The sequence below is a fragment of the Protopterus annectens genome, chromosome 12.part0 (assembly GCF_019279795.1).
Source record: "Protopterus annectens isolate FY-2018-M chromosome 12.part0, PAN1.0, whole genome shotgun sequence".
In the NCBI taxonomy this organism is placed as follows: domain Eukaryota; kingdom Metazoa; phylum Chordata; order Ceratodontiformes; family Protopteridae; genus Protopterus; species Protopterus annectens.
Window position 1 is genome coordinate 736,066,883 of NC_056746.1, and position 23,371 is coordinate 736,090,253.

At 38.7% G+C, this 23,371-nt stretch overlaps 1 protein-coding gene across 2 annotated transcripts in view; it reads left to right on the plus strand.

Annotated features, from left to right (window-relative positions):
* The window catches only part of LOC122816783, a 796,947-nt gene extending 784,281 nt beyond the window's left edge, over positions 1–12,666 (plus strand). For both annotated transcript variants that reach the window (XM_044089804.1, XM_044089805.1), the window contains one exon: positions 8,528–12,666. In XM_044089804.1, the coding sequence (XP_043945739.1) occupies positions 8,528–10,856 (2,329 nt within the window). In that variant the 3' untranslated portion in view covers positions 10,857–12,666. The remainder of the gene's footprint in view (positions 1–8,527) is intronic.
* The last annotated feature ends 10,705 nt before the right edge of the window (positions 12,667–23,371 follow it).

Here is a 23,371-nt window from a genome sequence, read left to right on the forward strand (position 1 = left end):
GCCATTACCACAGATTCCTCACTTATTGTCTCAGGAAAACAATCATTTTCTCAATGTCAGGGTGCAATCCCTACACCTGACAGCCTGGCGCATTCTGTTTTAGAGAAGGAGGGCCTTCAGCTCCCTCAACAAGTTTTGGATGTTATTTTGGAAGCCAGGCGTCCTAGTACTCGAAAGGTTTATGCTGATAAATGGAAGAGATTTTTTCTTTGGAGTTCAGCTAAAGGCTTTGATGTCAAATTGCCTAATTTAAGTTGTACATTGCAATATTTGACTATTTTATTGGACAAGGGTTTGTCCTTCTCTTCTGTAAAAGTGCATGCTGCAGCTATTTCTGCTCACTATGATTGTGACCCTCCTTTATTTTCACATCCATTGGTTAAACAGTTTCTTAGAGGGGCAAAGAATATAAGACCCCCACGGAGGGCTCCTACTCCTACCTGGGATCTTAATTTTGTTTTGGAAAAGCTGACTCTGCCTCCTTTTGAACCTGCAGCTACAGCTGAATTGAAGTTGTTGTCTTGGAAGACTGCTTTTTATTGGCTGTTACTTCTGCTAGAAGGGTATCTGAATTACAGGCCCTCATGGCAGTGGAACCTTTTCTGATTTTTCACAAGGACAGAGTTTCCTTACGTACTAATCCTACTTTTCTGCCTAAAGTGATTTCTAATGTGGCATTGAACCATCTATACATTTGCCTACTTTTTATGCTGACCCCCAAAATGAAGGGGAAAAAGTTTTGCATTCTTTGGATGTACATAGGCAGTTAAGGTATTATTTGTTCAGAACCAAAGAGTTCAGAAGATCTCAACAATTATTTGATTCGTTTGCTTTGACTTCACGAGGGAAAGCTGTCTCGAAACAAACTATTTCCAAGTGGATTGGCCATTGTATTGCTTTTTGTTACTCTCATCATGGAAAGGAGGTTCCAGTTGGGATCAAGCCTCATTCTACTAGGGCTACGGCCACCTCTACTGCTTTTTTGAGAGGGGTAGCTACTAAAGACATTCTAGAGGCAGCTACTTGGAGTTCTGTACATACCTTTACAAAGCATTATCATTTACCTCTTTATTCTAGGTCTAGGGCTGGGTTTGCCACTGCAATCTTACAGGGCATGTTAGCAGCTCCTAATGCTATTTAGTTGGCCAGCCTCCCTTTTTTCCGTTGCTCTGGGATTCTACCCATATGTAAGGACTGCAGCAATGGGAGATGAAGAACATAGTACAGTTTTGTACCTACCATAAATGTAGATGTTCGAGGATCTCCATTGCTGCAGTCCAATTTTCCCTCCCTCCTTCCCCCCTTTTCTTTTTAGGTTGGGGTTTGGGTGGTGTTTTTTGCATTCTGACGTCTGAGGCAAGAAAGACTGAGGTTATGGCGTCGGTCATGCGCATTTGTACTGGCATGTACTGACGTCAGTCTCGGGCGCCGATGACCGACGCCGGTTCTAGCCCTTTGGTATTCGGGCCGATTGTGGACAGCGGAATACCCATATACAAGGACTGCAGCAATGGAGATCCTCGAACATCTACATTTATGGTAGGTACAAAACTGTACTTTTGAATTACCATATTTACTTAAATAGTGTCCTAAAATTGCTATCTGCAAAAATTAGTCATCTTATTTGTTATCCCACTATTATTTATAGCATGGGCGGCACAGTGATGTAGCGGTTAACCCTGCCGCCTCACAGCAAGGAGTTCTCTGGTTCAATTCTCGGCTGGGGTGCCTTCTGTGTGGTGTCTGAATGTCCTTCCTGCATTCTTGTGGGTTTCCTCTGGATGCTCACGTTTCCTTCCACATCCCAAAGACATGCAGTGGGTGGATTGGACATTCTAAACTGGCCCTAGGTAGGAGTGTATGCTTGCAACTGTGTCGTGTGCACCCTCCAAGGAGGGTCGAGCCTTGGGCTAGCAACCTGAGCCCATAAAACCCTTAACTGCTACAGAAGCAACAAGTTCTGAAAGATGCTCGTTGCCCAAAGTACAACATGGTGAGTAAACGAGAAAGAGAGAGAGATTATTTGTGGCATATGGACTGATAGCTTTTGGGTGAACAAGACACATTTTTATATTTTATGTTTTTATATACATATATTTATTTTAAGTTTCCTAAGTTACCTTAACTGTGGGGGAGGGGGGGCTATTAGAAATCTGTCTTTTTGCATACAACTATGAACTAACAGTATAGTTATGTATTTGGTATGTTTTACAAATGGAGTGATTTTTAGACGTTTTGAGTATTTTTAAGTATATGACCTAGTAAACAAGAATCAGGACTAAAAAGTGTGGAGGGGAGGCAAACATTTGACATTAACAGAACATTGATTATCCAGAGGGAAGCAGAATGTAAGAAAATACCATTGTTATTGGTGGGTCTTGATGCAGAGAAAGCATTTTATAGAGTAAGCTGGGACTTTATGAACAGGGCAATGGAAGCATTTGCATTTCTTGAAAAAAAATATAAGGTTGATTAGGAGAATTTATGAGGGATCTGAGGCAAAAATTAAAGTAGGTTGGGTCCTCTCTAATAATTTCTGCATGAGCAGAGGAACCAGGCAGGAGTATCCTCTTTCCCCTTTATTATTTGGATTATATTTAGAACCATTGGCAAAGAAAATAAGGCACTCAGAAATTCAAGGATATAATTGGTATGGTAGTCAAGAAAAGCTGACTTTATTTGCAGATGATATTATTTTGTACCTGACAAAACCAGAAAAAGACATTACAGTGTTATGGAACATTTTGAGGCAGTTTCACATCTTTTCAGGATACAAAATTAATGAAGCTAAAACAAAGGAAATAGCAGTAAATCATGTACCCACGCGTGAACTGGTTCAGGATTACCCATATTTATTGGGGACATGATAAAATTAAATATTGGTGACATTTTACTTTACTGGCTCACGCAGAGTTTTGCACAGGAGTGGGCGTGGTGCGGATGATTGACGACCGAACCTGCATATGAAATGAGGCATGACCGACATGCCATTCATATTAGCCGGTGCATACAATACAAAGCAATGTAATGGTAAACACAAGCACTTTTTTTGTAAACACGACCCCTTTACTGTAACTCCTGCATACAATACGAGTAATCTTAAATGCAAAGAATCTGCTACATATGTAGAGTAGCATGCTTGCCACCTTTCCTGGGAAATGCACATAAATAAATAAATGTTTTCCTGTGTAAATTCTTGAACTGATCAGGAAAAAGAATGGCAGGTGGCTTTGTGTCTCGTTTATGGAATAATATTAGTTGCTGTTGTCTTTATTGTAGCTGGATGCAATCCTTCTATGTTTTATCTTTACAGAACAAATGCTGTTTGATTATTACTGTTTTGAAATATGGAATGGGCACACTAGTTTAGTAGCAATTCTCTTAAACCAAACAAATGCATTGAATTGTACATTTTACTATCCACAATAATGTAAAAGAACTATGTAAATTTCAGAAGGAGCAGAAATTAGCAGTGAGTCTGACAAACAGAATTACCTTCCTGGACAGTAAAAACTGTAAAACTGTTACCGTTAGTTCTTCGGCTAATGTGTTTTGATTGCTAATGTTCGCACAATATAGCACAAAAAAATACGTATAATTAGGAAAGTGTTTACTGCCCTCATGCTTCTTCTGTGCATAAGCTGCATCAGTGCCAACGTCATTAGTAAAGTTAACTACTTGCAGTTCTTGGAATATGAAAATAAAAAATAAAGAGCTATGATTTAGTTTCTACAATATGTGATCTGATAACGCTTACTGTTACTCATTTGTATAGTGTAATTTGGTACTTACATATTATCGCAACCACATTCAGATCAGGTGAAGCAGTTCATTTACGAGCCATTCTCCTGCAGAAATATATAGCAAAACTGTCTTTGGAAGTGTGTGTCAGTGAACTATCATTATGGTTTAATGAAATAGCTCATGTGTTAATAAACAGTGAGCGATTTGTTGTTTTACAGCTGTTTTCTGTCACCACTTGAAATATGCATAGACGTAAAGCAGAATACAAGTACATGCAGAAATGTCAAAAATTAGCAAAGTATTCAAATCCAAATGTAGATTACTTAATGTCATTGTCGACTAATTAAAATCCAGAAAACATCCCTAATGCAATGTGACATGGTAAAAAATTAAGTAAGCTGTCCCTGTTTTTCTGGGGCAGAAAATGGTCACATACATTGGGTTTTCGCAAGCAGGTTGCAAACGACTCGATGTTGAGAAATTAGCATAAAAGCTTGAGTCCCTGTCTGCTACTACAAATGTATGTGAACTGTAGGTTAACATCACCTTAATGCACAGTTTTAAGTGGAGTAAGAACGAGAAAAAAACTTAAAAAGGAGCCTGACTTTCAAGAAGAACAGCCTCATGGCATAAGTAAGGAATAGAGACACAAAATACTTGTAAGAAAATGGCTTCATTCGGAGGTAGTGGATGCGACAACCATGAATCACAACTGTTTCTCAGTGGTTGATTTAGGAAGATTTTTCCAGAGTTGTACAAAGAAGTAAGACACATACAGGCTCACAGTTCCCCTGCTTTTCTGATGAAGTCATTTCGCGAAAATAGAATGCATTATGGTTGCGATAATACGTAAGTACCAGTAATTTAATATTCAATATTTTACAGTGACGTAATACACCTCGGGCTGGGTCTGGGTGGTGCTTGCTACTGCACATCTGGTGAGCCAGTGAACTACAATATCGCCGAAATATTTAGGAGTATGGATTACAAGTGATTCTAGTATGGCAGCTTAGGATATGTGGGAAGAGACTAAACAAAAATTAATACAAAAACTGAGAAAATGGAAGCTTTGTTATATGGATATGGATAGTAAGATAGAAGCAGTTAAAATGTTTTTAGTCCCATTAGTCTTATACAAAGGTCAGGCATATTTTTATCAACCAGAGAAGAAGTTGTGGGTAGCAATTAATAAAGAGCTGAAGGACTTTATCTGTGAGGGGAAGATGGCAAGAGTCAAGTGGGATAATCTGATTCTTTCAGTAGAACAGGGCAGATTGGGATTACCCAATTTGAAGGGGTATTTCAGAGATACACAGTTAAGACTCCTGTACATAGCACAAGCAGAAAACTATAATTCAAAACAGAAAGGGATAATGATGAAACATGGGGCAAGCTCATGAAACAAGGAGACAGTGGAATTTTGGATGCAGGCCTTTAAGGAGAATAACAATAATTATGCAGACTATTATATCCATAAAGCAGCAGAAATTATTCTAAGAACTAAACCAACACAGGAATAGAAAAAGGAGATTCTGCCATTTGGGATGACTGCAATTATGGATACAGACAATAGGCAAGAGGGGGCCGGAATTTATTGGAGAAAACTGGCAAAGGAACCAAGGTATTGGGAGCAAATAACTAGAGAGGGAAAGATGATAGATTGGGAAGACATCAAGAATTTATTTGGACTGCAGGTTAGAAATTCCCTTCTCTATCAGGGATTAATATCAGAGTATAGGCAAAGAGAAAGAAATAGGAGGTCCTAAACCAAAGACCAGCACTGGTAGAGTTTCTAATAGAATCTAGAAGAGAAGCTGCCATTAAAAATAAATAATTAGTAGAGCATATAAAATATTGTATAACTATACAAATTAATTAGAGGAGGTTAGAAAGGATTTGGAAGAGACTGCATAAGCAATTCACAAAGAAATAAACAAACAAAATACAAAATTCACAGACTGCACCAAGCCGCTTTAATGAAGAGCTAAAAAGGCTCCAAAATACTTATAAGTATTTTGTAGCCTTTTTAGATATTCATTAAAGCGGCTTGGTGCAGTTCGTGAATTCTGTGTTTTGTTTGTTTATTTCCAGTGGTTTACCCTGTTGGGTTTAGTGTATTTTTCAATTCACAAACAAACAATGGGAGGATAAATGTATGTCTCCCAAATATGGAACAAAATCTAAAAGATGTAGGATTTTTGCCAGGAAATGTTTACATAGATATTTTTATACCCCAAGTAGACTCCAGAGAATTTTTCCTCTGGCAGACAGTAAATGTTAGAGGTGTGAAGGGGAAGAAAGAGATAATTGGGAACATATTTTCTGGGAGTATGGGAAGCTGATGGATTTCAAAGATTTCCTGTGGGATCCACTGTCAGAGATGCTGGGTGGGCAGATTGGTCTGACAAGGGAGATGATTATCTGAGGTATGATACAGAATCAGAATTGCCTAGACATGGTAAGGGCTTGCTGCTTCTAATAATGGTGGGTGCCAATGGTAAGGCCTTGCTGTATCTAATAATGGTGGCTGCTTTCTAGAAAATGGAAATCAAAATCTAAACCAACTATACTGGAAGTAGTGAATATAGTAACAGGTAAAACAACTGAAATTGAGAGAGAAAAGGGTAGGAGCAAACTACTTAGGAAAAAAAATGGAAATTGAGGGAACAACACATACAAGGGAGGAATGAGATCTAAAAGGTAGTAGTACTTAAATGAGCTAAGTAATATTTGAGTGAGAAAAATTGTGTAGATTATAAGTCATATATAATGTTTGCAACTGGGAGTGTGTCGGTATGGTCTGTGATGTAAAATGCCTGCATTTAGGATTGTGTTGGTGTTTTTTTTTTCATTTATATAAATGTATGTTATATAAATGTATGATTGTCTGTGTAGTAAGTGATGGTTTAATACAGATGTTTCTTGCTTAAAAAAGGCAGAAATTGAATAATTTATGTAATATCACTTAGGTTATATGGTATATAGCAATATGTATGTGAAGGATAATGTTTGTTATTTTAACATAGTTTGATTACTTTTATATGACTGTAAATTTGTTTGTGTCACAAGTGACAATTCAGTAAAGGTGTTTGACTAGAAGAACCAGAAAGCAGATGAAGTAAAAAAAAAAACAATAATTTAAAAATACTAAACATAGAAATCAAAATAAGATACAAAAAATAAACACAGAAGAAAAAAAGTTGAAAGCTTTTTGCAGCAGAAACAAAAACAAGTACAACAACAGGAACAGACTTAGTAGAAATAAAAGTATATATAACAAACTGTACTATAAATAAATAAATAAATAAATAAAGAGTCACACATGTTAAAAAAAAAACTTACCCACCACCAATATATGCCATTAATTTACAGTTTAGATAGTACAGATGGAAACATGTAAAATGAGCTATGTAGGGAGCCGATCTCATAGTGACATTTAGTTTACTTATAATAGTGTAATCCAGCTGTATTCCTTAGGAGTGAAATGTTAGATTTTGTGATGATAGCATGTGGTTATCATCATTCATGAGCAGCAGCAAAGGATTTTATTTCCTGTAGGGACTATGTAATAGACAGTGTCAAATAAGGCTGTACAATACCATATCATACCATACCATACCACAGTATACCATACTGTAGCATACCATACCATACCATATTATACCATACTGTACCGTACCATACCATACCATACCATACCATACATACTTTGCAACAGGTGATGTAAGATGATAGTAAATGAAGACAGATGGTCAGTGAGTCTTTGAGAAGCATAAATGGTCAGGCATAGTAATATTTAATACTGGTGGAGGTAAACTTTACCTTGTGCTAGAAAATGATAAGTATCGTTTTTACTGAAAATGTATAGCATACCAGCATTCCACAAAGTGTGTCACTTAGTCATGTCACTACTGTGCTTTTGCCATGCTGACTGATTTTTTTTTCTTTGCTGATACTAGCATCAGGAATTTTTTCTTACTGGCCACATGGCCACACTAAGGTTATCATGACACATTTTTGGGCAGAACTGGAATAATGTATAGTGAAGAAACACTATACAGCAGAGGTAAAGACACAGTTTACAACAGAAAATATGCAATGTAATTCATAATCTGACATCAGATAAGCACACTTAAATTAGCATTGCAAGGACATAAATCAGCAGCAAGGGTAAGAGCAGTTATTGACAATAATGTGGCAGCATAAAAAGAACAAATGTATTATTGTATATAATGCACACATACACAGTGGGGATAAAATAAAAAAAGAAAAAGCAGATAAATGTAGGGCATGCCAGAACTGATAATAAAATCTTAACATGAGGCATACACCTGCAGACAACAAAGTCAAACAGAACATAAATAAAACTGACAACAAAGCTAATTATAGGGCATAAAAAGTACCAAAAGTAAGTAAGGCATGGAATGTATACAGAATCAGCAGCAAAATTAACATTAAATATGCAAAGGACTAACTGAAAAGGTGAATCTAATACAGTCAGATTTGACAGAAATTCTAAACACTGGACATGCAGAGAAAACAGCAAAAAAGTTAATCATGCAGCATATATAGAACTAACAAGCGAACAGAAAGAATTTTAAAACAATATACTTTTGGTGTACTCTCTTAGGATGCCACTAAGATTATGGAAAATGGTTTCTAGATACATAGTGATTTTTGCAAGTGTTAGAGCAATTAGTAAATGTAAAAGTAGAAAGCATAAAACAGTACATTCTGCTTCATAATATTGTGTGTGCTAAATAAAATGTTTAATGTTTTGCAGATCCTACTTCAATTTTGAAGATTATCCCAAACACACCGGCAGCCTGGATGAAGATAACTGTATAATTTTCAAAGGTGATAGATCATTTAATGACAGCGTGTCTGGCTTGCTCTTTGGTTCTCAAAACTGGTTTAGTGATCCCTTCTCAAAGTTGCTAGTAAATCAGCAACTTATTTTACCTGAGGATCGTTTGTTCAACAGGCAGTCTGAAGAGCAATTGCCTGATAGGAAAACCCAATTCCAAATTAAAGAGCAATTGTTTGATAACTCTTCTGAATTCCCATTGTATGCTTCAGAGAGTAAATATCCCCGCTTTGTCTGTTCCTACACAAATCCACCCCTTCGTTCTAAAGACTGGGGTTATCCTGAAGCAGCAATATCTGAGTTGCCTGAGTTAAATCACCATAGTTTTAAAAACTCATCAAACAATATATGTTCTTGGTCAGATGTTCTCTTCCATCATACTGCACCTGAGTGTGTTACACCTGACAAAGAAAAATATGGGGAAAGGGATCTTGAAAGTAGTAATTATAAGTCATTTACAAGCTGCGTTGATGATTGTCTACCAGACATCAATGGTAACAAAAGCACACTAAGGAAAACAGTGATTGTAGATGAGATGTCTGAAGGAATGTGTGCATCCTTATGTGTATCAGAAATGCATGACTCACAGCACTTTAACAGCAAGTTAAGGATGCATCCATCTGGTTTGGCTGCAGACGGATACCAGAGTTTTAATAACCTCATTTCTCAGCCATTTGGACAAGAGCAGCAAGCTGTGATAGTAGACACAATGTTTTCTTCTCCGGCTGTGGGACGATCAGAAATGCCTCCATCCAGTGAGAACCCCACAGATGATCTATTGACTGGTGATAGTAACGCAAGATTCACCTGCAAGTCTAGTGAGATGCTTACTAATGATATGTGTTATAGTATAGATGAAGAAGGAAAACTGAGAGAAGATATGGAGGCATCACTGCAACACAGAGAAGCAATGAATGTGCAACTTCAGGAAATGTGCCAGTCTGGTTTAACCCACTGGTCTCCAGACAAACCTCACATTTGTAGTAGTAATTTCATTAGTCCTCTTTTTGCAGAGCACACAGTTGAAAACTGGACTTCCCTGCCACCATTTATTCCACAGTTTGGTCTTGGGGAATATGATGGCACAGATTCCCCTTCTTTGCTTACTGATGATAACTACCAGAGCTTTGGCAGCCTTGCCAACCCAGGGGAAGCAGAACAAAGTAATGAGCACAGTATCCTGAAGTCTGATAGAAAAGATAATGGTTTAAGCAAATGTGCACACGTAAACTGTTTCCAGCTTCCAATACCGAACTTTCATCTTCCAGTTGATGATAGTGTCAATAAATCTGACATGGAAGTAAAAAGCCTGAAAGAGTCTAATGATGTACATAGTAATGACAGTGGGATTTCAGTGAAAACTCCAGACAAATCGTTAAAGTCTGACAAGATAGCCATTAATAATATATTGAGCAGTGTAGTGGCAAAAGCAGACTTTATGACTGATGCAAAGCACGAGTGCATTTTGGATTCAAAAGAAGTTGATTGCCATCATTCTAACAGCATTGCCTCCTGTGACTTGGGTGACAGACCAGTAGATCATATAAAAATAGGTGTAGCATGTCATGGATTGGATACATTTGTAAGCACTGGTTACCAGGCATCTGAATGTGCTGTCAACATCAAAGATAAAAGAAGCATAAAAGAGAACAGTGAAGACAGATGCAAACAGAGGTTTGTTAGCCCTGATTCAATGTGCTCATTTAAAATGAATGTTTGTCCTCAAAAGTCAGTAAAGGCACAAGATCAGCAGCAGATAGAAGGTAAAACTTCAGACCTGAAGTATAAAGCTTTGCTGCCAAATCAAGAGACATATTTGTCTGATCATGTGGAGGACAAAACTCATCTGAAGACCCTATTGGCTAAATTAAGAGACAGCACAGTGAATTCTTCCTACTCTGACGACAGACCTTTACACATATGCTCTGAAACATGCTCTCAGTGTTCTACAAGATCCGTTTGTGATGATTTAAACATTGAAGCAGATGAAACTGATTATTGTGAAAGTACATGTGTCAAAGAGCACAGTGAGAAACAGCATCTCAAAGGACAAACTGTAAGCAGTCAGTTTATGATGGTACCCATTCAGGAGAGCTCTGATGATGAAGACAGTATATACATGAAGGTTGCAGTGTTAGGCAGCCAGAGTGATGAAAGCAGGCACATTAATCATAAAATGATTAACTCCAAACATAAGAAACATTTTGGAAGACATCTGCCTATCAAGCAGTGGATTTTCAATTAACTTTGCTGTTTCCTCACCAAAAGATGGCACTAAATTCAACTCTAGTTGTTTGTAACCCTAATGCAATTGGCACTGGCAAATGCTGACTGCTTACATTGCAGGAACTAAAATCAGTTTTTCATTTATGGCTAATTTGTAATAATTTACAGCTTTTTACACATCATCTTTTTTATTTCCTGAACTTTTTAACAACTCATGATATTTCGCAGTTCAGTCTGGACTGTATTATGATAAGGGATTTGAATGTTGAAATTAATCAGTTATATAAAATCATATGCACCGAGAACATGCAAAGCATTATTGAATGTAAATGCAAATCAGTGTGTGTAATAACTTGAATGGATGCCACTTTAAATAAGAGATTACTGTATATACCTCTCAACATCTTTGCTCAAGAATTCTGGACAAGACCAAAAATAATGGCGGGACAAAAGTTCCAAAATCAGCCATACTTTTTGTAAATATTACTTTAATTCTCCTAAAAAAATAATAGCACACCAGGTTTTGCATCTGCATGCATTTTCTTATTAAGAAGCATGAGACTGTAATGTCAGGCATTACTAACTGACTGCAATCCTCATTAGTTTTCCAGAAAATCAAAACTTTTGAGAGAAATATGTCAAAAATATGAAGCAAAGTCAGGGACATTTGAGAGGTATGTTACAGTACAGAAGTGCAAAGTAATATTTAATATGCTGCACACTGGCTGAAACCATAAGGCACATGAGGCTGAACTTATAAATGGCTTTCTCTGAGAAGAGAGAATTTATGTTTGTGCAACTAGCAAGATGGATGATGAGGGCTCCCTTCCAGGCACATCAAAGTACCTTCCTGCTGCCTTCCTCCTTGTTGAAGCTCATCTGCAAAGGCGGTATACAAATGTACCCCCCCACACTAGTACTGATGTTAGCTTTGCATGATTAATGAAGATGGCAGGTAACACAGTGAAGGGAACAACTATACTGCAAGTATCTTGGAGTACAGGAAGTACAGATGTTCTCAGAAGTAGAACCAAGTGAACCAGGTATCAAGGAGGATCTACATACACCAGATATGGTATTTTGTGGCTAATGATATGCATTGTCACGTGACAGTCAAGGACTCTGATAGACCAGTTATTGTATCCTGTCCACTGTGAAGTGTACCACTGTTGCTAGAGTTGCCTATGTGGATGCAGGAGTTGCATCTCAGGGCATAAATATGTAACCCTGGCAATGTCACTTAGACACTATAACACGTCATGTAATCAAACTGCTGTGGTAAGCAATGTGTAAGAAAACACTTAAGCACAGAATGTTTGTGTTCAGGAAAACTGAAGCAGCCTGCATTACAATGTATCAGACCTTCCGCTGTGTGTGTATTAATGCATCCTCTGATCTGCTGTGGACATTTTTGTTTAATGCAGTGCCAAGCATCTGTGTTGCTCTCTATTTGTCAGGATGACTATTCTAGTAAGTATATCAAACAGATTCATGTTTGTATGGGTGTAGTATGTATGACTTAGTACGAATGAATGTAACCCACTGTATTATGGTTACAGTTGCCATACTGCGAGAAAATTCCTATCTTTGCAGTCTCAATTTCTAGACCATGAAGGAATGAGACGTTGGACAAGTGGACAGACCCAACACATTTCATGTTTCTGATGGCTGATTTTAAAACAGAATGTAAAGTCCAGGGGTACAGAACTAAATAACATGGCGCCTAACATACCAAGGGTACTGCAGTGAACTGCAAATTAATCCAAAAAATAAAGTCCATGTCAGACTATTTGCTGTTCATTTAGTATTTACAGCAGTGTAACAGATTATGTGAGATTCCTCTTGTTCTTTGTATGAATATTTGCTATTACATGTGTCAATTTCTTATACTGCTGAAAGAAAGAGAAAGTGGGGAGTTAGTAACCTATGAAAATGTTGAAAACACATTCACTTTTGTTGGCTTTTTTTTTTGCATTAGCATTTGACCATTATCTCAAAACACTTTATACAGAATGTCATGTTTATTGTACTTCCATGATGTGTTGCTAGATCATAGCAGTTTTTTTTTCTGCACTCTCCACTGCAGATACTGAGGTCATGTGTGCTTCCCCATTGTGTAGCTGTTTTGATAATGAATCTTGTACTTCTCAAGCATTGCACATACTCCGTGTGTCCACTTGGTGGAGGAACTATCTTTTAGACTCATTCCTTTCTCTCAATAAGAGCATCCCATAGAGCACCTGTACCTTTCCTTCCCACCTACCCATCAAGAGCATAGCTGTTAACTGCTTACCTCCAGAAATCAGGGACAAATCGAGAAATAATCAGGGGCACTTTTTGATATATTATTAATATTAACCTGAGAAGCAGACAGAATAACAGGATGTGAATTAACATGCATTTTTGAAGTATTTATTTATTTAGTTTGTTTATTGTGGTAGTACACTGATCACAAGAGACCATTTACAAGAAAAAATAGAAATAAAAAAGGACTAATTCAGAAATATAGGAAGGAAAACAAATGTATATTAATTTTAGTAGTAAATATGAGAGGTAAGCAGCAGCTGAGACCAGAGGGTGGAAGCAGAAATGATATAGGTGAAGGAGGAGTTAGGGGACATGCCCAGTGGAAAAGTCCTTGCAGTCAGATCTTTGGTGGAGGTGCTTTTTGAGTTGTGCTGTAAAAGTTGGGAAAATGAGAGTTCTTTTAGGTGAGGGGGAGAAATTGACAGAGATATGGGTGTAGAATGGAGAAGCAGTGGTCTGAATCAGTGGCAGATCCAGGAATTTGCAAAAGGGAGCTGCATTCCAGTTAGTTGACTACCAGGCTGGGAGTGGGAAAGTGGGACACTGGGTTTGGTGGTTGTGGGAAGATCACCTTAAGAAGCTCTGACATTATGTCTGGAAAGACAGCAGTATACATTATGTTGCATGTGATGTTACTGTTGATGTATTCATGTTTTTTTTAACCATCTTTTATTTTTCTCTCTGTGTCTTCACTTAAGACCCCCATACCATAATATAGGAACATCAAAATGTGCAAGAAGTAAGACAGTTTCATAAAATCTGCCATGTATTGGCACACGTCATCTTAAGATATGTGTTTGTTTTTCTCTCATTTAGTTAAAAGTCAGGATGATTTTATTCTGTCTGTAATAGCACATGTTGTTTCTACAGGATTTAAAATACGATTGGTTTAGTTTTACTAACTCATGCATTTGTATTTTCAATGTCCCTTAATTTATGCACTATGTGACCAAGACAAAACATTACACATCTCACTCATATAGTGTGCCATTTTATTTTCAGAGTGGCAAATGATATTCCAGCCAAAGTTACAATCATTTCCTGTATAAATCAAACCATGTTTGCAATGCAAGTCAGATTGTGTAGTCTGCTTTATAACCAGCCAACCACAGTGTTAGGACTCTTTCAGTTTTTTTTAAACAAATGCTTGTTTTACAGTCATAACTTTATTCTAAACAAGCTTGGCTCTATATGCAAGTTGTACATTGCAAAGATGTCCCTACCTTATAAACCTAATGCATTTACTGTTTTTCAATGGGGAAAGGGAAGGCTTTATATCTTCCAGTCATCATCTTCTTTCGGCTGTTCCCGTTAGGGGTCACCACAGCAGATCATCTGTTTCCATTTCTTCCTGTCCTCTGCATCTTGCTCTGTCACACCAACCACCTGCATGTCCTCTCTCACCATATCCATAAACCTTATCTCAGGCCTTCCTCTTTTCCTGTTACCTGGTAGCTTTATCCTTAGCAGCTTTTTCCCAATATACTCAGCATCCCTCCTCAGCATATGTCCAAACCAATGCAATCTTGTCTCTCTGGCTTTGTCTCCAAACCTTCCAACCTGGGCTGACCCTCTAATATACTTATTCCTAATCCTGTCCACCCTCGTCACACCCACTGCAAATCTTAAGATCTTTAACTCTGCCACATCCAGCTCAAACTCCTGTTTTATTTGTCAATGCCACTGTCTCCAACCCATATAACATAGCTGGTCTCACTACCCTCTTATAGATCTTCCCTTTCACTCTTACTGGTACTCATCTGTCACAAATCACTCCTGACACTCTTCTCCACCCACTCCATCCTGCCTGTACTCTCTTATTCACCTCTCTTCCACAATCACCGTTACTCTGAACTACTGATCCCAAGTATTTAAACTCATCCACCTTCACCACCTCTACTCCTTAAATCCTCACCATTACTCTATCCTCCCTCTCATTCACACACATATATTCTGTCTTAGTCCTGCTGACCTTCATTCCTCTTCTCTCTAGAGCATATTTCCATCTCTCCAGGGTCTCCTCCACCTATTCCCTACTTTCACTACAGATCACAATGTCATCTGCAAACATCATAGTCCACGGGGACTCCTGTCTGATCTCGTCTGTCAACCTGTCCATCATCATTGCAAATAAGAAAGGGCTCAGAGCTGATCCTTGATGTAACCTCACCTCCACCTTAAACGCATCCATCACTCCCACAGCAGACCTCACCACTGTCACACTACCCTCGTACATATCCTATACCACTCTTTCATACTTTTCTGACACTCCCGACTTCCTCATACAATACCACAACTCCTCTCTAGGCACCCTGTCATATGCTTTCTCCAAGTCTACAAAAACACAATGCAACTCCTTCTGACCTTCTCTGTACTTCTCCATCAACACTCTCAGAGCAAACATTGCATCTGTAGTGCTCTTTCCCAACATGAAACCATACTGCTGATCACTAATAATCATGTCCCTTCTTAATCTAGCTTCCACTACTCTTTCCCATAACTTCATGCTGTGACTGATCAGTTTAATCCCTTTGTAGTTACTACAGCTCTGCACATCACCCTTATTCTTAAAAATCGGTACCAAAACACTTTTTCTCCATTCCTCAGGCATCCTCTCACTTTCCAAGATTTCATTAAACAATCTGGTTAAAAACTCCACTGCCATTTCACCTAAACACCACCATGCTTCCACAGGTATGTCATCTGGACCAACAGCCTTTCCATTCTTCATCCTCTTCATAGCTATCCTTACTTCCTCCTTGCTAATCCATTGTACTTCATGATTCACTGTCCCCACATCATCCAACCTTCTCTCCCTCTCATTCTCTTCATTCATCAATCCCTTGAAGTACTCTTTCTATCTCCTCAACACACTCTCCTCGCTTGTGAGTACGGTTCCCTCATTATCCTTTATCACCTTTACCTGCTGCACATCTTTCCTAGCTCGGTCCCTCTGTCTAGCCAATTGGTATAGGTCCTTTTCTCCCTCCGTAGTGTCCATCCTTTCATACAACTCTTCATATGTTGTATACTTAGCCTTCACCACCTCTCTCTTTGCCATGTACCTCATCTCCTTATACTACTGTCTACTTTCTTCATCTCTCTGACAATCCCACTTCTTCTTTGCTAACCTTTTTGTCTGTATGCTCTCCTGTACTTCCTCATTCTACCACCATGTCTCCTTGTCGTCCTTCCTCTGTCCAGATGTCATACCAAGCACCTTTCTAGCTGTCTCCCTTACTAGCTCTGCTGTAGTTACCCAGCTATTTGGTAATTCTTCACTGCCACCCAGTGCCTGTCTTAACTCATCCCTGAACTCCACCTCACAATTACCCTTTTTCATTTTCCACCATTTGATCCTTGGTGCTGCTCTCATACTCCTCCTCCTCTTCTTGATCACCAATGTCATCCTATAAACCACCATCCTATGCTGCCTAATTACACTTTCCCCGGTCACCACTTTACAGTCTCCAATCCCCTTCAAACTGGCCCTCCTACATAACTTGTAATTCACCTGCGTGCATCTTCCTCCACTCTTGTATGTCACCCTATGCTCCTCCCTCTTTTTAAAATATGTATTCACCACAGCCATGTCGATCCTTTTCACAAAATCCACTACCATCTGACCTTCTGCATTCCTTTGTTTAACACCATACCTACCCATCACTTCCTCATCCCCTCTGTTCCCTTCACCCAACATGCCCATTGAAATCTGCTCCAATCACCACTTTCTCACCCTTGGGTGCAGTCATCACCACTTCATCCAACTCACTCCAAAATTTTTCTTTCTCATCCATCACACACCCAACTTGTGGAGCATATGCACTAACAATATTCATCATTACACCATCAATTTCCAGCTTCATAAACATCACTCTATCTGACACTCTTTTCACCTCCAAAACACTGTTAGCATACTGTTCCTTCAGGATAACTCCTACGCCATTTCTCCTCCCATCCACACCATGATAAAACAATTTGAACCCACCTCCGATACATCAAGCCTTACTCCCCTTCCATATGGTCTCTTGCACACACAGTATACCAACCTTCCTTCTGGCCATCATATCAGCTAGCTCTCTCCTTATACCAGTCATACTGCCAACATTGAAAGTTCCGACCCTCTCTACCACAGTCCTAGCCTTTCTCCTCTCTTCCTGCCTTCAGCCATGCCTTCCGCCTCTTCTCCTCCTTCTGCCAACAGTAGCCCAATTTCCGCCAGCACCTTGTTGGCTAACAGTACTGGTGGCAGTTGTTGTTAACCCGGGCCTCGACCTATCCAGTATGGAAATATTTACTGGTGTCTGCATTAATTGTTTGGCAAAGTTTTACGCCGGATGCCCTTCCTGATGCAACCCTCCCCATTTATCCGGGCTTGGGACTGGTACAAAGAAATGCAGTGGCTTCTGCATCCCCAGTGGCCGGGTTGCTTCACATCTTCCACTGATAACATTAAATAGTACTAATAGTTTGACTGAATAAAAATTAGCTGCCCCTGTGGACTATCTGCCTGACAGTCCACTACCATCATTGACACTGCATTGAACCATTTTAACGGACGTTTCACAGAATGATCGTTATATAGCTAGAGTTTAGACCTAATTCAGAGCAGTGTAAGTACCAGCAACATGCTCAGGGGATCTTTCCCTTCCTTCTCGATTCTATCTAGTTATCTTTTTTGCTCTGCAAGACATTATGTATTATAATTTATTTCTATATTTAAAGTTATGTGGATGTTTTTTTACACCCTGCAGCATTTTGAACTGTAAGCAAACTGCAAAAACAATACTGCCTCTCAACAAAAAGTTGTACATATTGACATCTTATTTGATCTGTTTGCACTATCCACTGGGTTTGCAAATACATTTTAAAATACTACTGTAGCTATAAACTTCAATGTGTCCAACAAAAACTGCAATAATGACTAAGCATAGAGTTGAGAAGTTTACTTGCCGACACCAACTTACATACACAACTATGGGATTCACAGAGCATTTTCTGTCAGGATATCAAGTCACACAGTGTTTTCTTTCATGACATCAACATTACTTTATCTTTGTTATGGAAAAAAAAAAACATGTTTAGAGTAAAAAGGGTCTCCTATGTTATGATTTCTCAACAACATATAACTTGAAGATGTGCACAGTAAATTTTTACTCAATGAATGCTCAGTCCAAAAACAGTGTGTTATGGATCTTTAGGATAGGTGAAGCCCTCAGACAATGCAACTAGTACCACCTGCATTACTTTACAGCACAGTGCATACGTCACGCTCCTTTCACGGCACTTAGTACCTCAGTATTATAGTTATTAAAAAAGGCGAGGGCAGAGTCAAATGAAGTCACCATTAACCAACAGCCATGAGTGAAAAATAGGAAACACTTATATTCAGGGCAACTCTTCTAACAAACATATATCTCAGCCTTCATTTGCCAGAATGGGTAAGCCTGTTTTTTATTCTGAAGAACAAATGGGCAAAATGTCGAACACTTTCACTAGCAACTTCAACTTGGAAGCTCACAGCTAGGATTTCATGTGCCATGTTATGTTTATAGAAAGCTCTTTTGATGAAGTAATACAAGTCAGTGTAATTTACCATAGATATTTGTTTGAAAAAAAATCTTAAGAATGAAAGTGTGACTTAAGCTTCCATAGTGAAAGAATGTGGAGCATGGAAGTTTAAGGTTCAGCGTGAGGAACATTTCACATAATTAGGTGCAGCTGGTAGGTATACTGACAAGTACTTCAGTTTTATAAAAGCAGTAAAGGAATCCCCTGCCACACCCGGTATCTGTATTCTAAAGCACTTTTTGTAACCCTACAGCATTAGAGTCATGTAAGCATATACTCACTTAGGTAGGTAGTGCTAAGGTTTTGCACCTGTAGCAACTAAACTCTAAGCCAGTTCTCCTTAAAAAAACACACACAGTTAGTTAAAGGGCTTAGAATACTGCTTCAGTTTCACCAAGTGTTAAGACGATACACCCCCAATGTATAAGGCAGAAAAGTCAATATTAAACCACTACAGCAGAAAATATAAAAGTTGTTATGCCCCAGCTGTCTCAGTAGCAAACAGCTTGGATGTCCAAAAAAGTGGAATCCAGCAACATTCATGCCACTTACACAGATAACCAGCAAAGTCAAGAAAAGCTCTTACCAGATGATACCGATGACCAGTGCTCAGTTTAGGGCTTGAAGCCACTAAAGCAGTTAGTTTAACAAGCAAGAGTCTCAACTGTACCCTTTGGCACCTTGAAGCCCTACAACTTCAGAAAAAAAAAATACCTTACTCATCAACACTACTATCGGATCACTTACACCCGCATGCTAACCTTGACTCTGAAAAAAAAGTTTCACATTCCAGGAGTCTGGACTGTCTGACAAATAATATAATTTTTTTTTCTCACAGACCTTAAAATCCTCTATCAAACATAATGCTCCTAATTCAACTACAATGGAGATGCTGTTGGAGGACCAATTGGTTATCGTCAAATTGATCACCTGACTGCAACCTCCAATCGCATCTCTGGTGCATGTTTGAATGAAAATTTAAGTTGAAACTGAAAAATGTTCTGTTTTGGAGGTCAGTTTTCCTTTTTCAGCACAGCGCAATCAGTGCATTTTCTTTTCCACATACAGCTCAGCTGTTTCAGTGAAAGTTTTACTATAACAGTAAAAAAAAAATGTAAGCTGAAATTGGAAAGTGTACCATTTTGACAATACATTTTTCTGATTTAAAAAAAAAAAAAAAAGGCAGTGCATTTTCTTGTCCATGCTTAACAGTTTTTTAAAAGGGGGTGGCACGTGTCCCTGTGCCAGTGCCTAAACCGCCACTGGGGATACTGCAGTTTGCAAACCAACAGGTTGATCAATGGACCAAGGACGCAAATAATTACAGGTAAAACTAAAAAATGTTCAAAAAAGGCTGAACTGCTGTTTATTCTAACACAGATAAAAATACAGAGATGGTCTGAAGAAGCAGAAGAGACCACAAAAGTGCTTACCTGTATTTTTATCTGTGTTGGAATAAACAGCTGTTCAGCCTTTTTTGGACATTTTTTATTTTGAATGCTGCAATTTGGTTTGGGGGTATAGAATAAGGGACGCAGTTGGGTGAAGTTGTGGAGGTTGCAAGGGGGTAGTTTTATTCTGGAGTTTGACAGCAATAAGCAGGAAGGCACTTAGTTGAAGTATTTTGAAAGAAGAGTCTGTAAGGGTAGTTCTACTCTGTAGATGACTGGAAGCCACTTGGCTTTGGAGAAGGTGGTGTAGTGGCATTCCTGAGATTGAGGGGAGTTGGAACTGATCCAGTAAATTGACTAAAGAATGGATGAGTTTTTTTAGAGGATGTAGCTATAATGAGGAGGGCCTGTATTCAAGTTCAGCAAGGAGGATTCCTTTGCCTGTTGTAGCTCTAGCTGGTCTGGAGATAAAGGGAGGTATTTTCCAGGACTGGAATAAAACAGAGTTGATCTTTTTCCTGATGTTTTCAGTATAGCTATGGGAGTTAAGTAACCGGCCCAGCAATAAACCTACACATTTAAAGGATATGTTGTTGCTATTTGGGTACCATTCAGGTCCACAGTGTTGAGATGTTTTGAGTTTTTCAGGTTGTGTGGGGCTCCAAATGTCATACCTTTTGTTTTGGAGGAGTTAGGAGTAGCTTATGATTGTTTAGCCCAGAAATAAGGGAATGGAAGTCAGATAAAAGCTGGACTTGAATAGCTGAATGTGAGGGATTAGACTGAAGGATAACCATGTCATCAGCATTAAAAGTGATAGGAAGGGTAGTTTGTTAACAAAGATTGAAAACAACAGTGGAGCAATTATGGATCCCTGGTGCACTTCTTTGGTAAAGCGTGCTAGTGATGAACCAGTTTTATTGTTAGACCTAACTCCAATTTCTTTTATGGAGTGAAGAAGGAGGAGGTGGTCAAGAAGATCAAATACTTTGGTAAGGTTAATGAAGAGTGCTACTGAAAGATATCCTGTCAAGTCAAGAAGTCCTGTCAAGAAAGATCCCACCCATAAGTGACCATAATGCTGTCTTTGTGTTCTGGCCAGGCAGCATCCATGCTGAGCGAGGAAATGATACTGTGAAATGTACTGTTGGTATAAATGGATAGTTGGTTATAGACTACCTTTTCAAGTACTTTCCCAATTGTAGGGGGATAGAGGTAGGGCTGAAGTAGGAGGCATTCTCTGGCTGAGGTTATTTGGGAAGGGGTTTGACGCGATTATTTTTCCAAATATCTGGCATTGTGTTTTGAGTTAAGTAAAGGTTATAAATGTGGATAAGAGGTGTGGTAAGGAAGTCTTTGCAGAGAGTAATGAACCAGGGGAGTAAGTTATCTGCACCAAGGAGTGCATCCAGATGCATGTTTTTTAGAAGGGGCTCAAGATCTTTGTAAATTATTCTCTTAAAACAGAAGAGTGGGATAAAAGGTAAGGGTCTGGATTAGTGGGAGACAGACAGAAGTTGTAATACTAGTGAGGTGTCTGGATTCATTGAGAAAGTCAGAAGTTGAGATTTGGCCAAGAGAGGTCTGGATGGTGATAGTGGAGTTAGCAGGATCTGTGAATCTCCATACTGTGACAAGATTTACTTTCAGCCAGAAATGTTTGGGTTTGCCTAGCTGAGCTGTTTATGGCTTGCTTAGCTAGTTTATGTAGAGAGGCAAAGGCAGTACAAATTTCAAGTGAGGTGTTTTATCTCCATGAAAAACACATTTTCTTTAATTTTAATGAGACCTTTCAGTTTAGTTGTTTGCAAAGATTTGTTTGTTGTATTTGAAAAGGCATTGTGTCAGAGGGAAGAATTTGTCTTGAAGTTGAACAGAGTATTTGTATAAACTGTGGCAGCTGAGTTGGGGTTCTCTAAGTTGGCAATGGGAGACCAGTCGAAAGTTGCTAGGTGTTTTTTGAGCATTTCATTATTGGTGATGGAGTGGCTCTGCAGGTAATTAATTTGGGGAAACAGCTATGGTGGATAATTTGTAAGGTTACTGGGGAGTGGTCACTGAATGAGGATGGAAGAACAGATATTCTACTGATAATATGTTTGTTAGTGATTAGCAGATCCAGGAGGGAGTTAGGAGATTTGGATGGGTAGTGCCATTAACTAACTATATAAAGTTGATATTGGCTAGAAATTTGATAATGCCATTCCTCACCAGCTTGGCATTTTAGGTTAAAATCACAGAGGATAATGCTGATTTGTAATTGTGGGAAGTTGATGAGATAGCAAGAATAAGGGACATGAATTGGTTAAAAGAGGCTGGAGGAGGAAGGTAAACAGTGACTATAAGAAGATGACTGCTTTTTCAGGATGGTAATTTTAGAAGGATCCACTTGGGGTCAGTGCCTGAGCAAGAGTTTTCTTGAGCAATTATAGTTGGGATAATGTTTTTTTTATAAAGAATGACAGTGCCCCCATCTTGCCTTTTCCCAAATATTGCATCTTGAAGGGATTTGTAGTAATGTAATAGGTGTTTAAAGTTGCAGGTGGTATATTTAAGCTATAATTTAAAGACAGCTGTGATGTCAGGGGATTGGGTTGAAGGGAAAGTGTTTATTTGGCAAGTTTATCAGAGGTACTTTGGACATTAATTAATGAACAGGAGGGGATGGAGATGTGTGGAAGTGCTGTGTGGTGAACTAAATCAGATCAATGTAACTAAAAACCAACAGCAAAGAATTCCAAACCTCGGGGTGTAGTACCAGCCAAAATCAAGCAAGTAACAACTAATAAACAACAGTTGCTGGTACACACTATGGCTGCAATACAGTACTTTCTAAAGTCTTGGTTAGCTTCAAAGTATGCTCACCACTTCAAATGAAGAGGGATAGCCAAGTCGGTTAAGTTCAAAGATATCCAATACTGATGTGCTGGATGCACAATCACAGCTCACACTTCTGCGATGAAAAATCACCAAATGCAGTAGTTGTTATGCAGGCTTATTTCTGGTCCTAGTTAGTTTATGTGATTTTGTGCTTTATGACACTTTGATGGTTTTAACCAATGAGCAGTCGCTCTATAGTATTTAAATGTTTGTTTCAAAATGTCTCATTGTTATACAGTCTGAGGAAGCCGAAAGCGCTTACTGTGAATAAAAGGATTTTATTTTTCGTTACTACTGCATTTGGTGATTTTTCATCGCAGAAGTGTGAGCTGTGATTGTGCATCCAGCACATCAGTATTGGATATCTTTGAACTTAACCGACTTG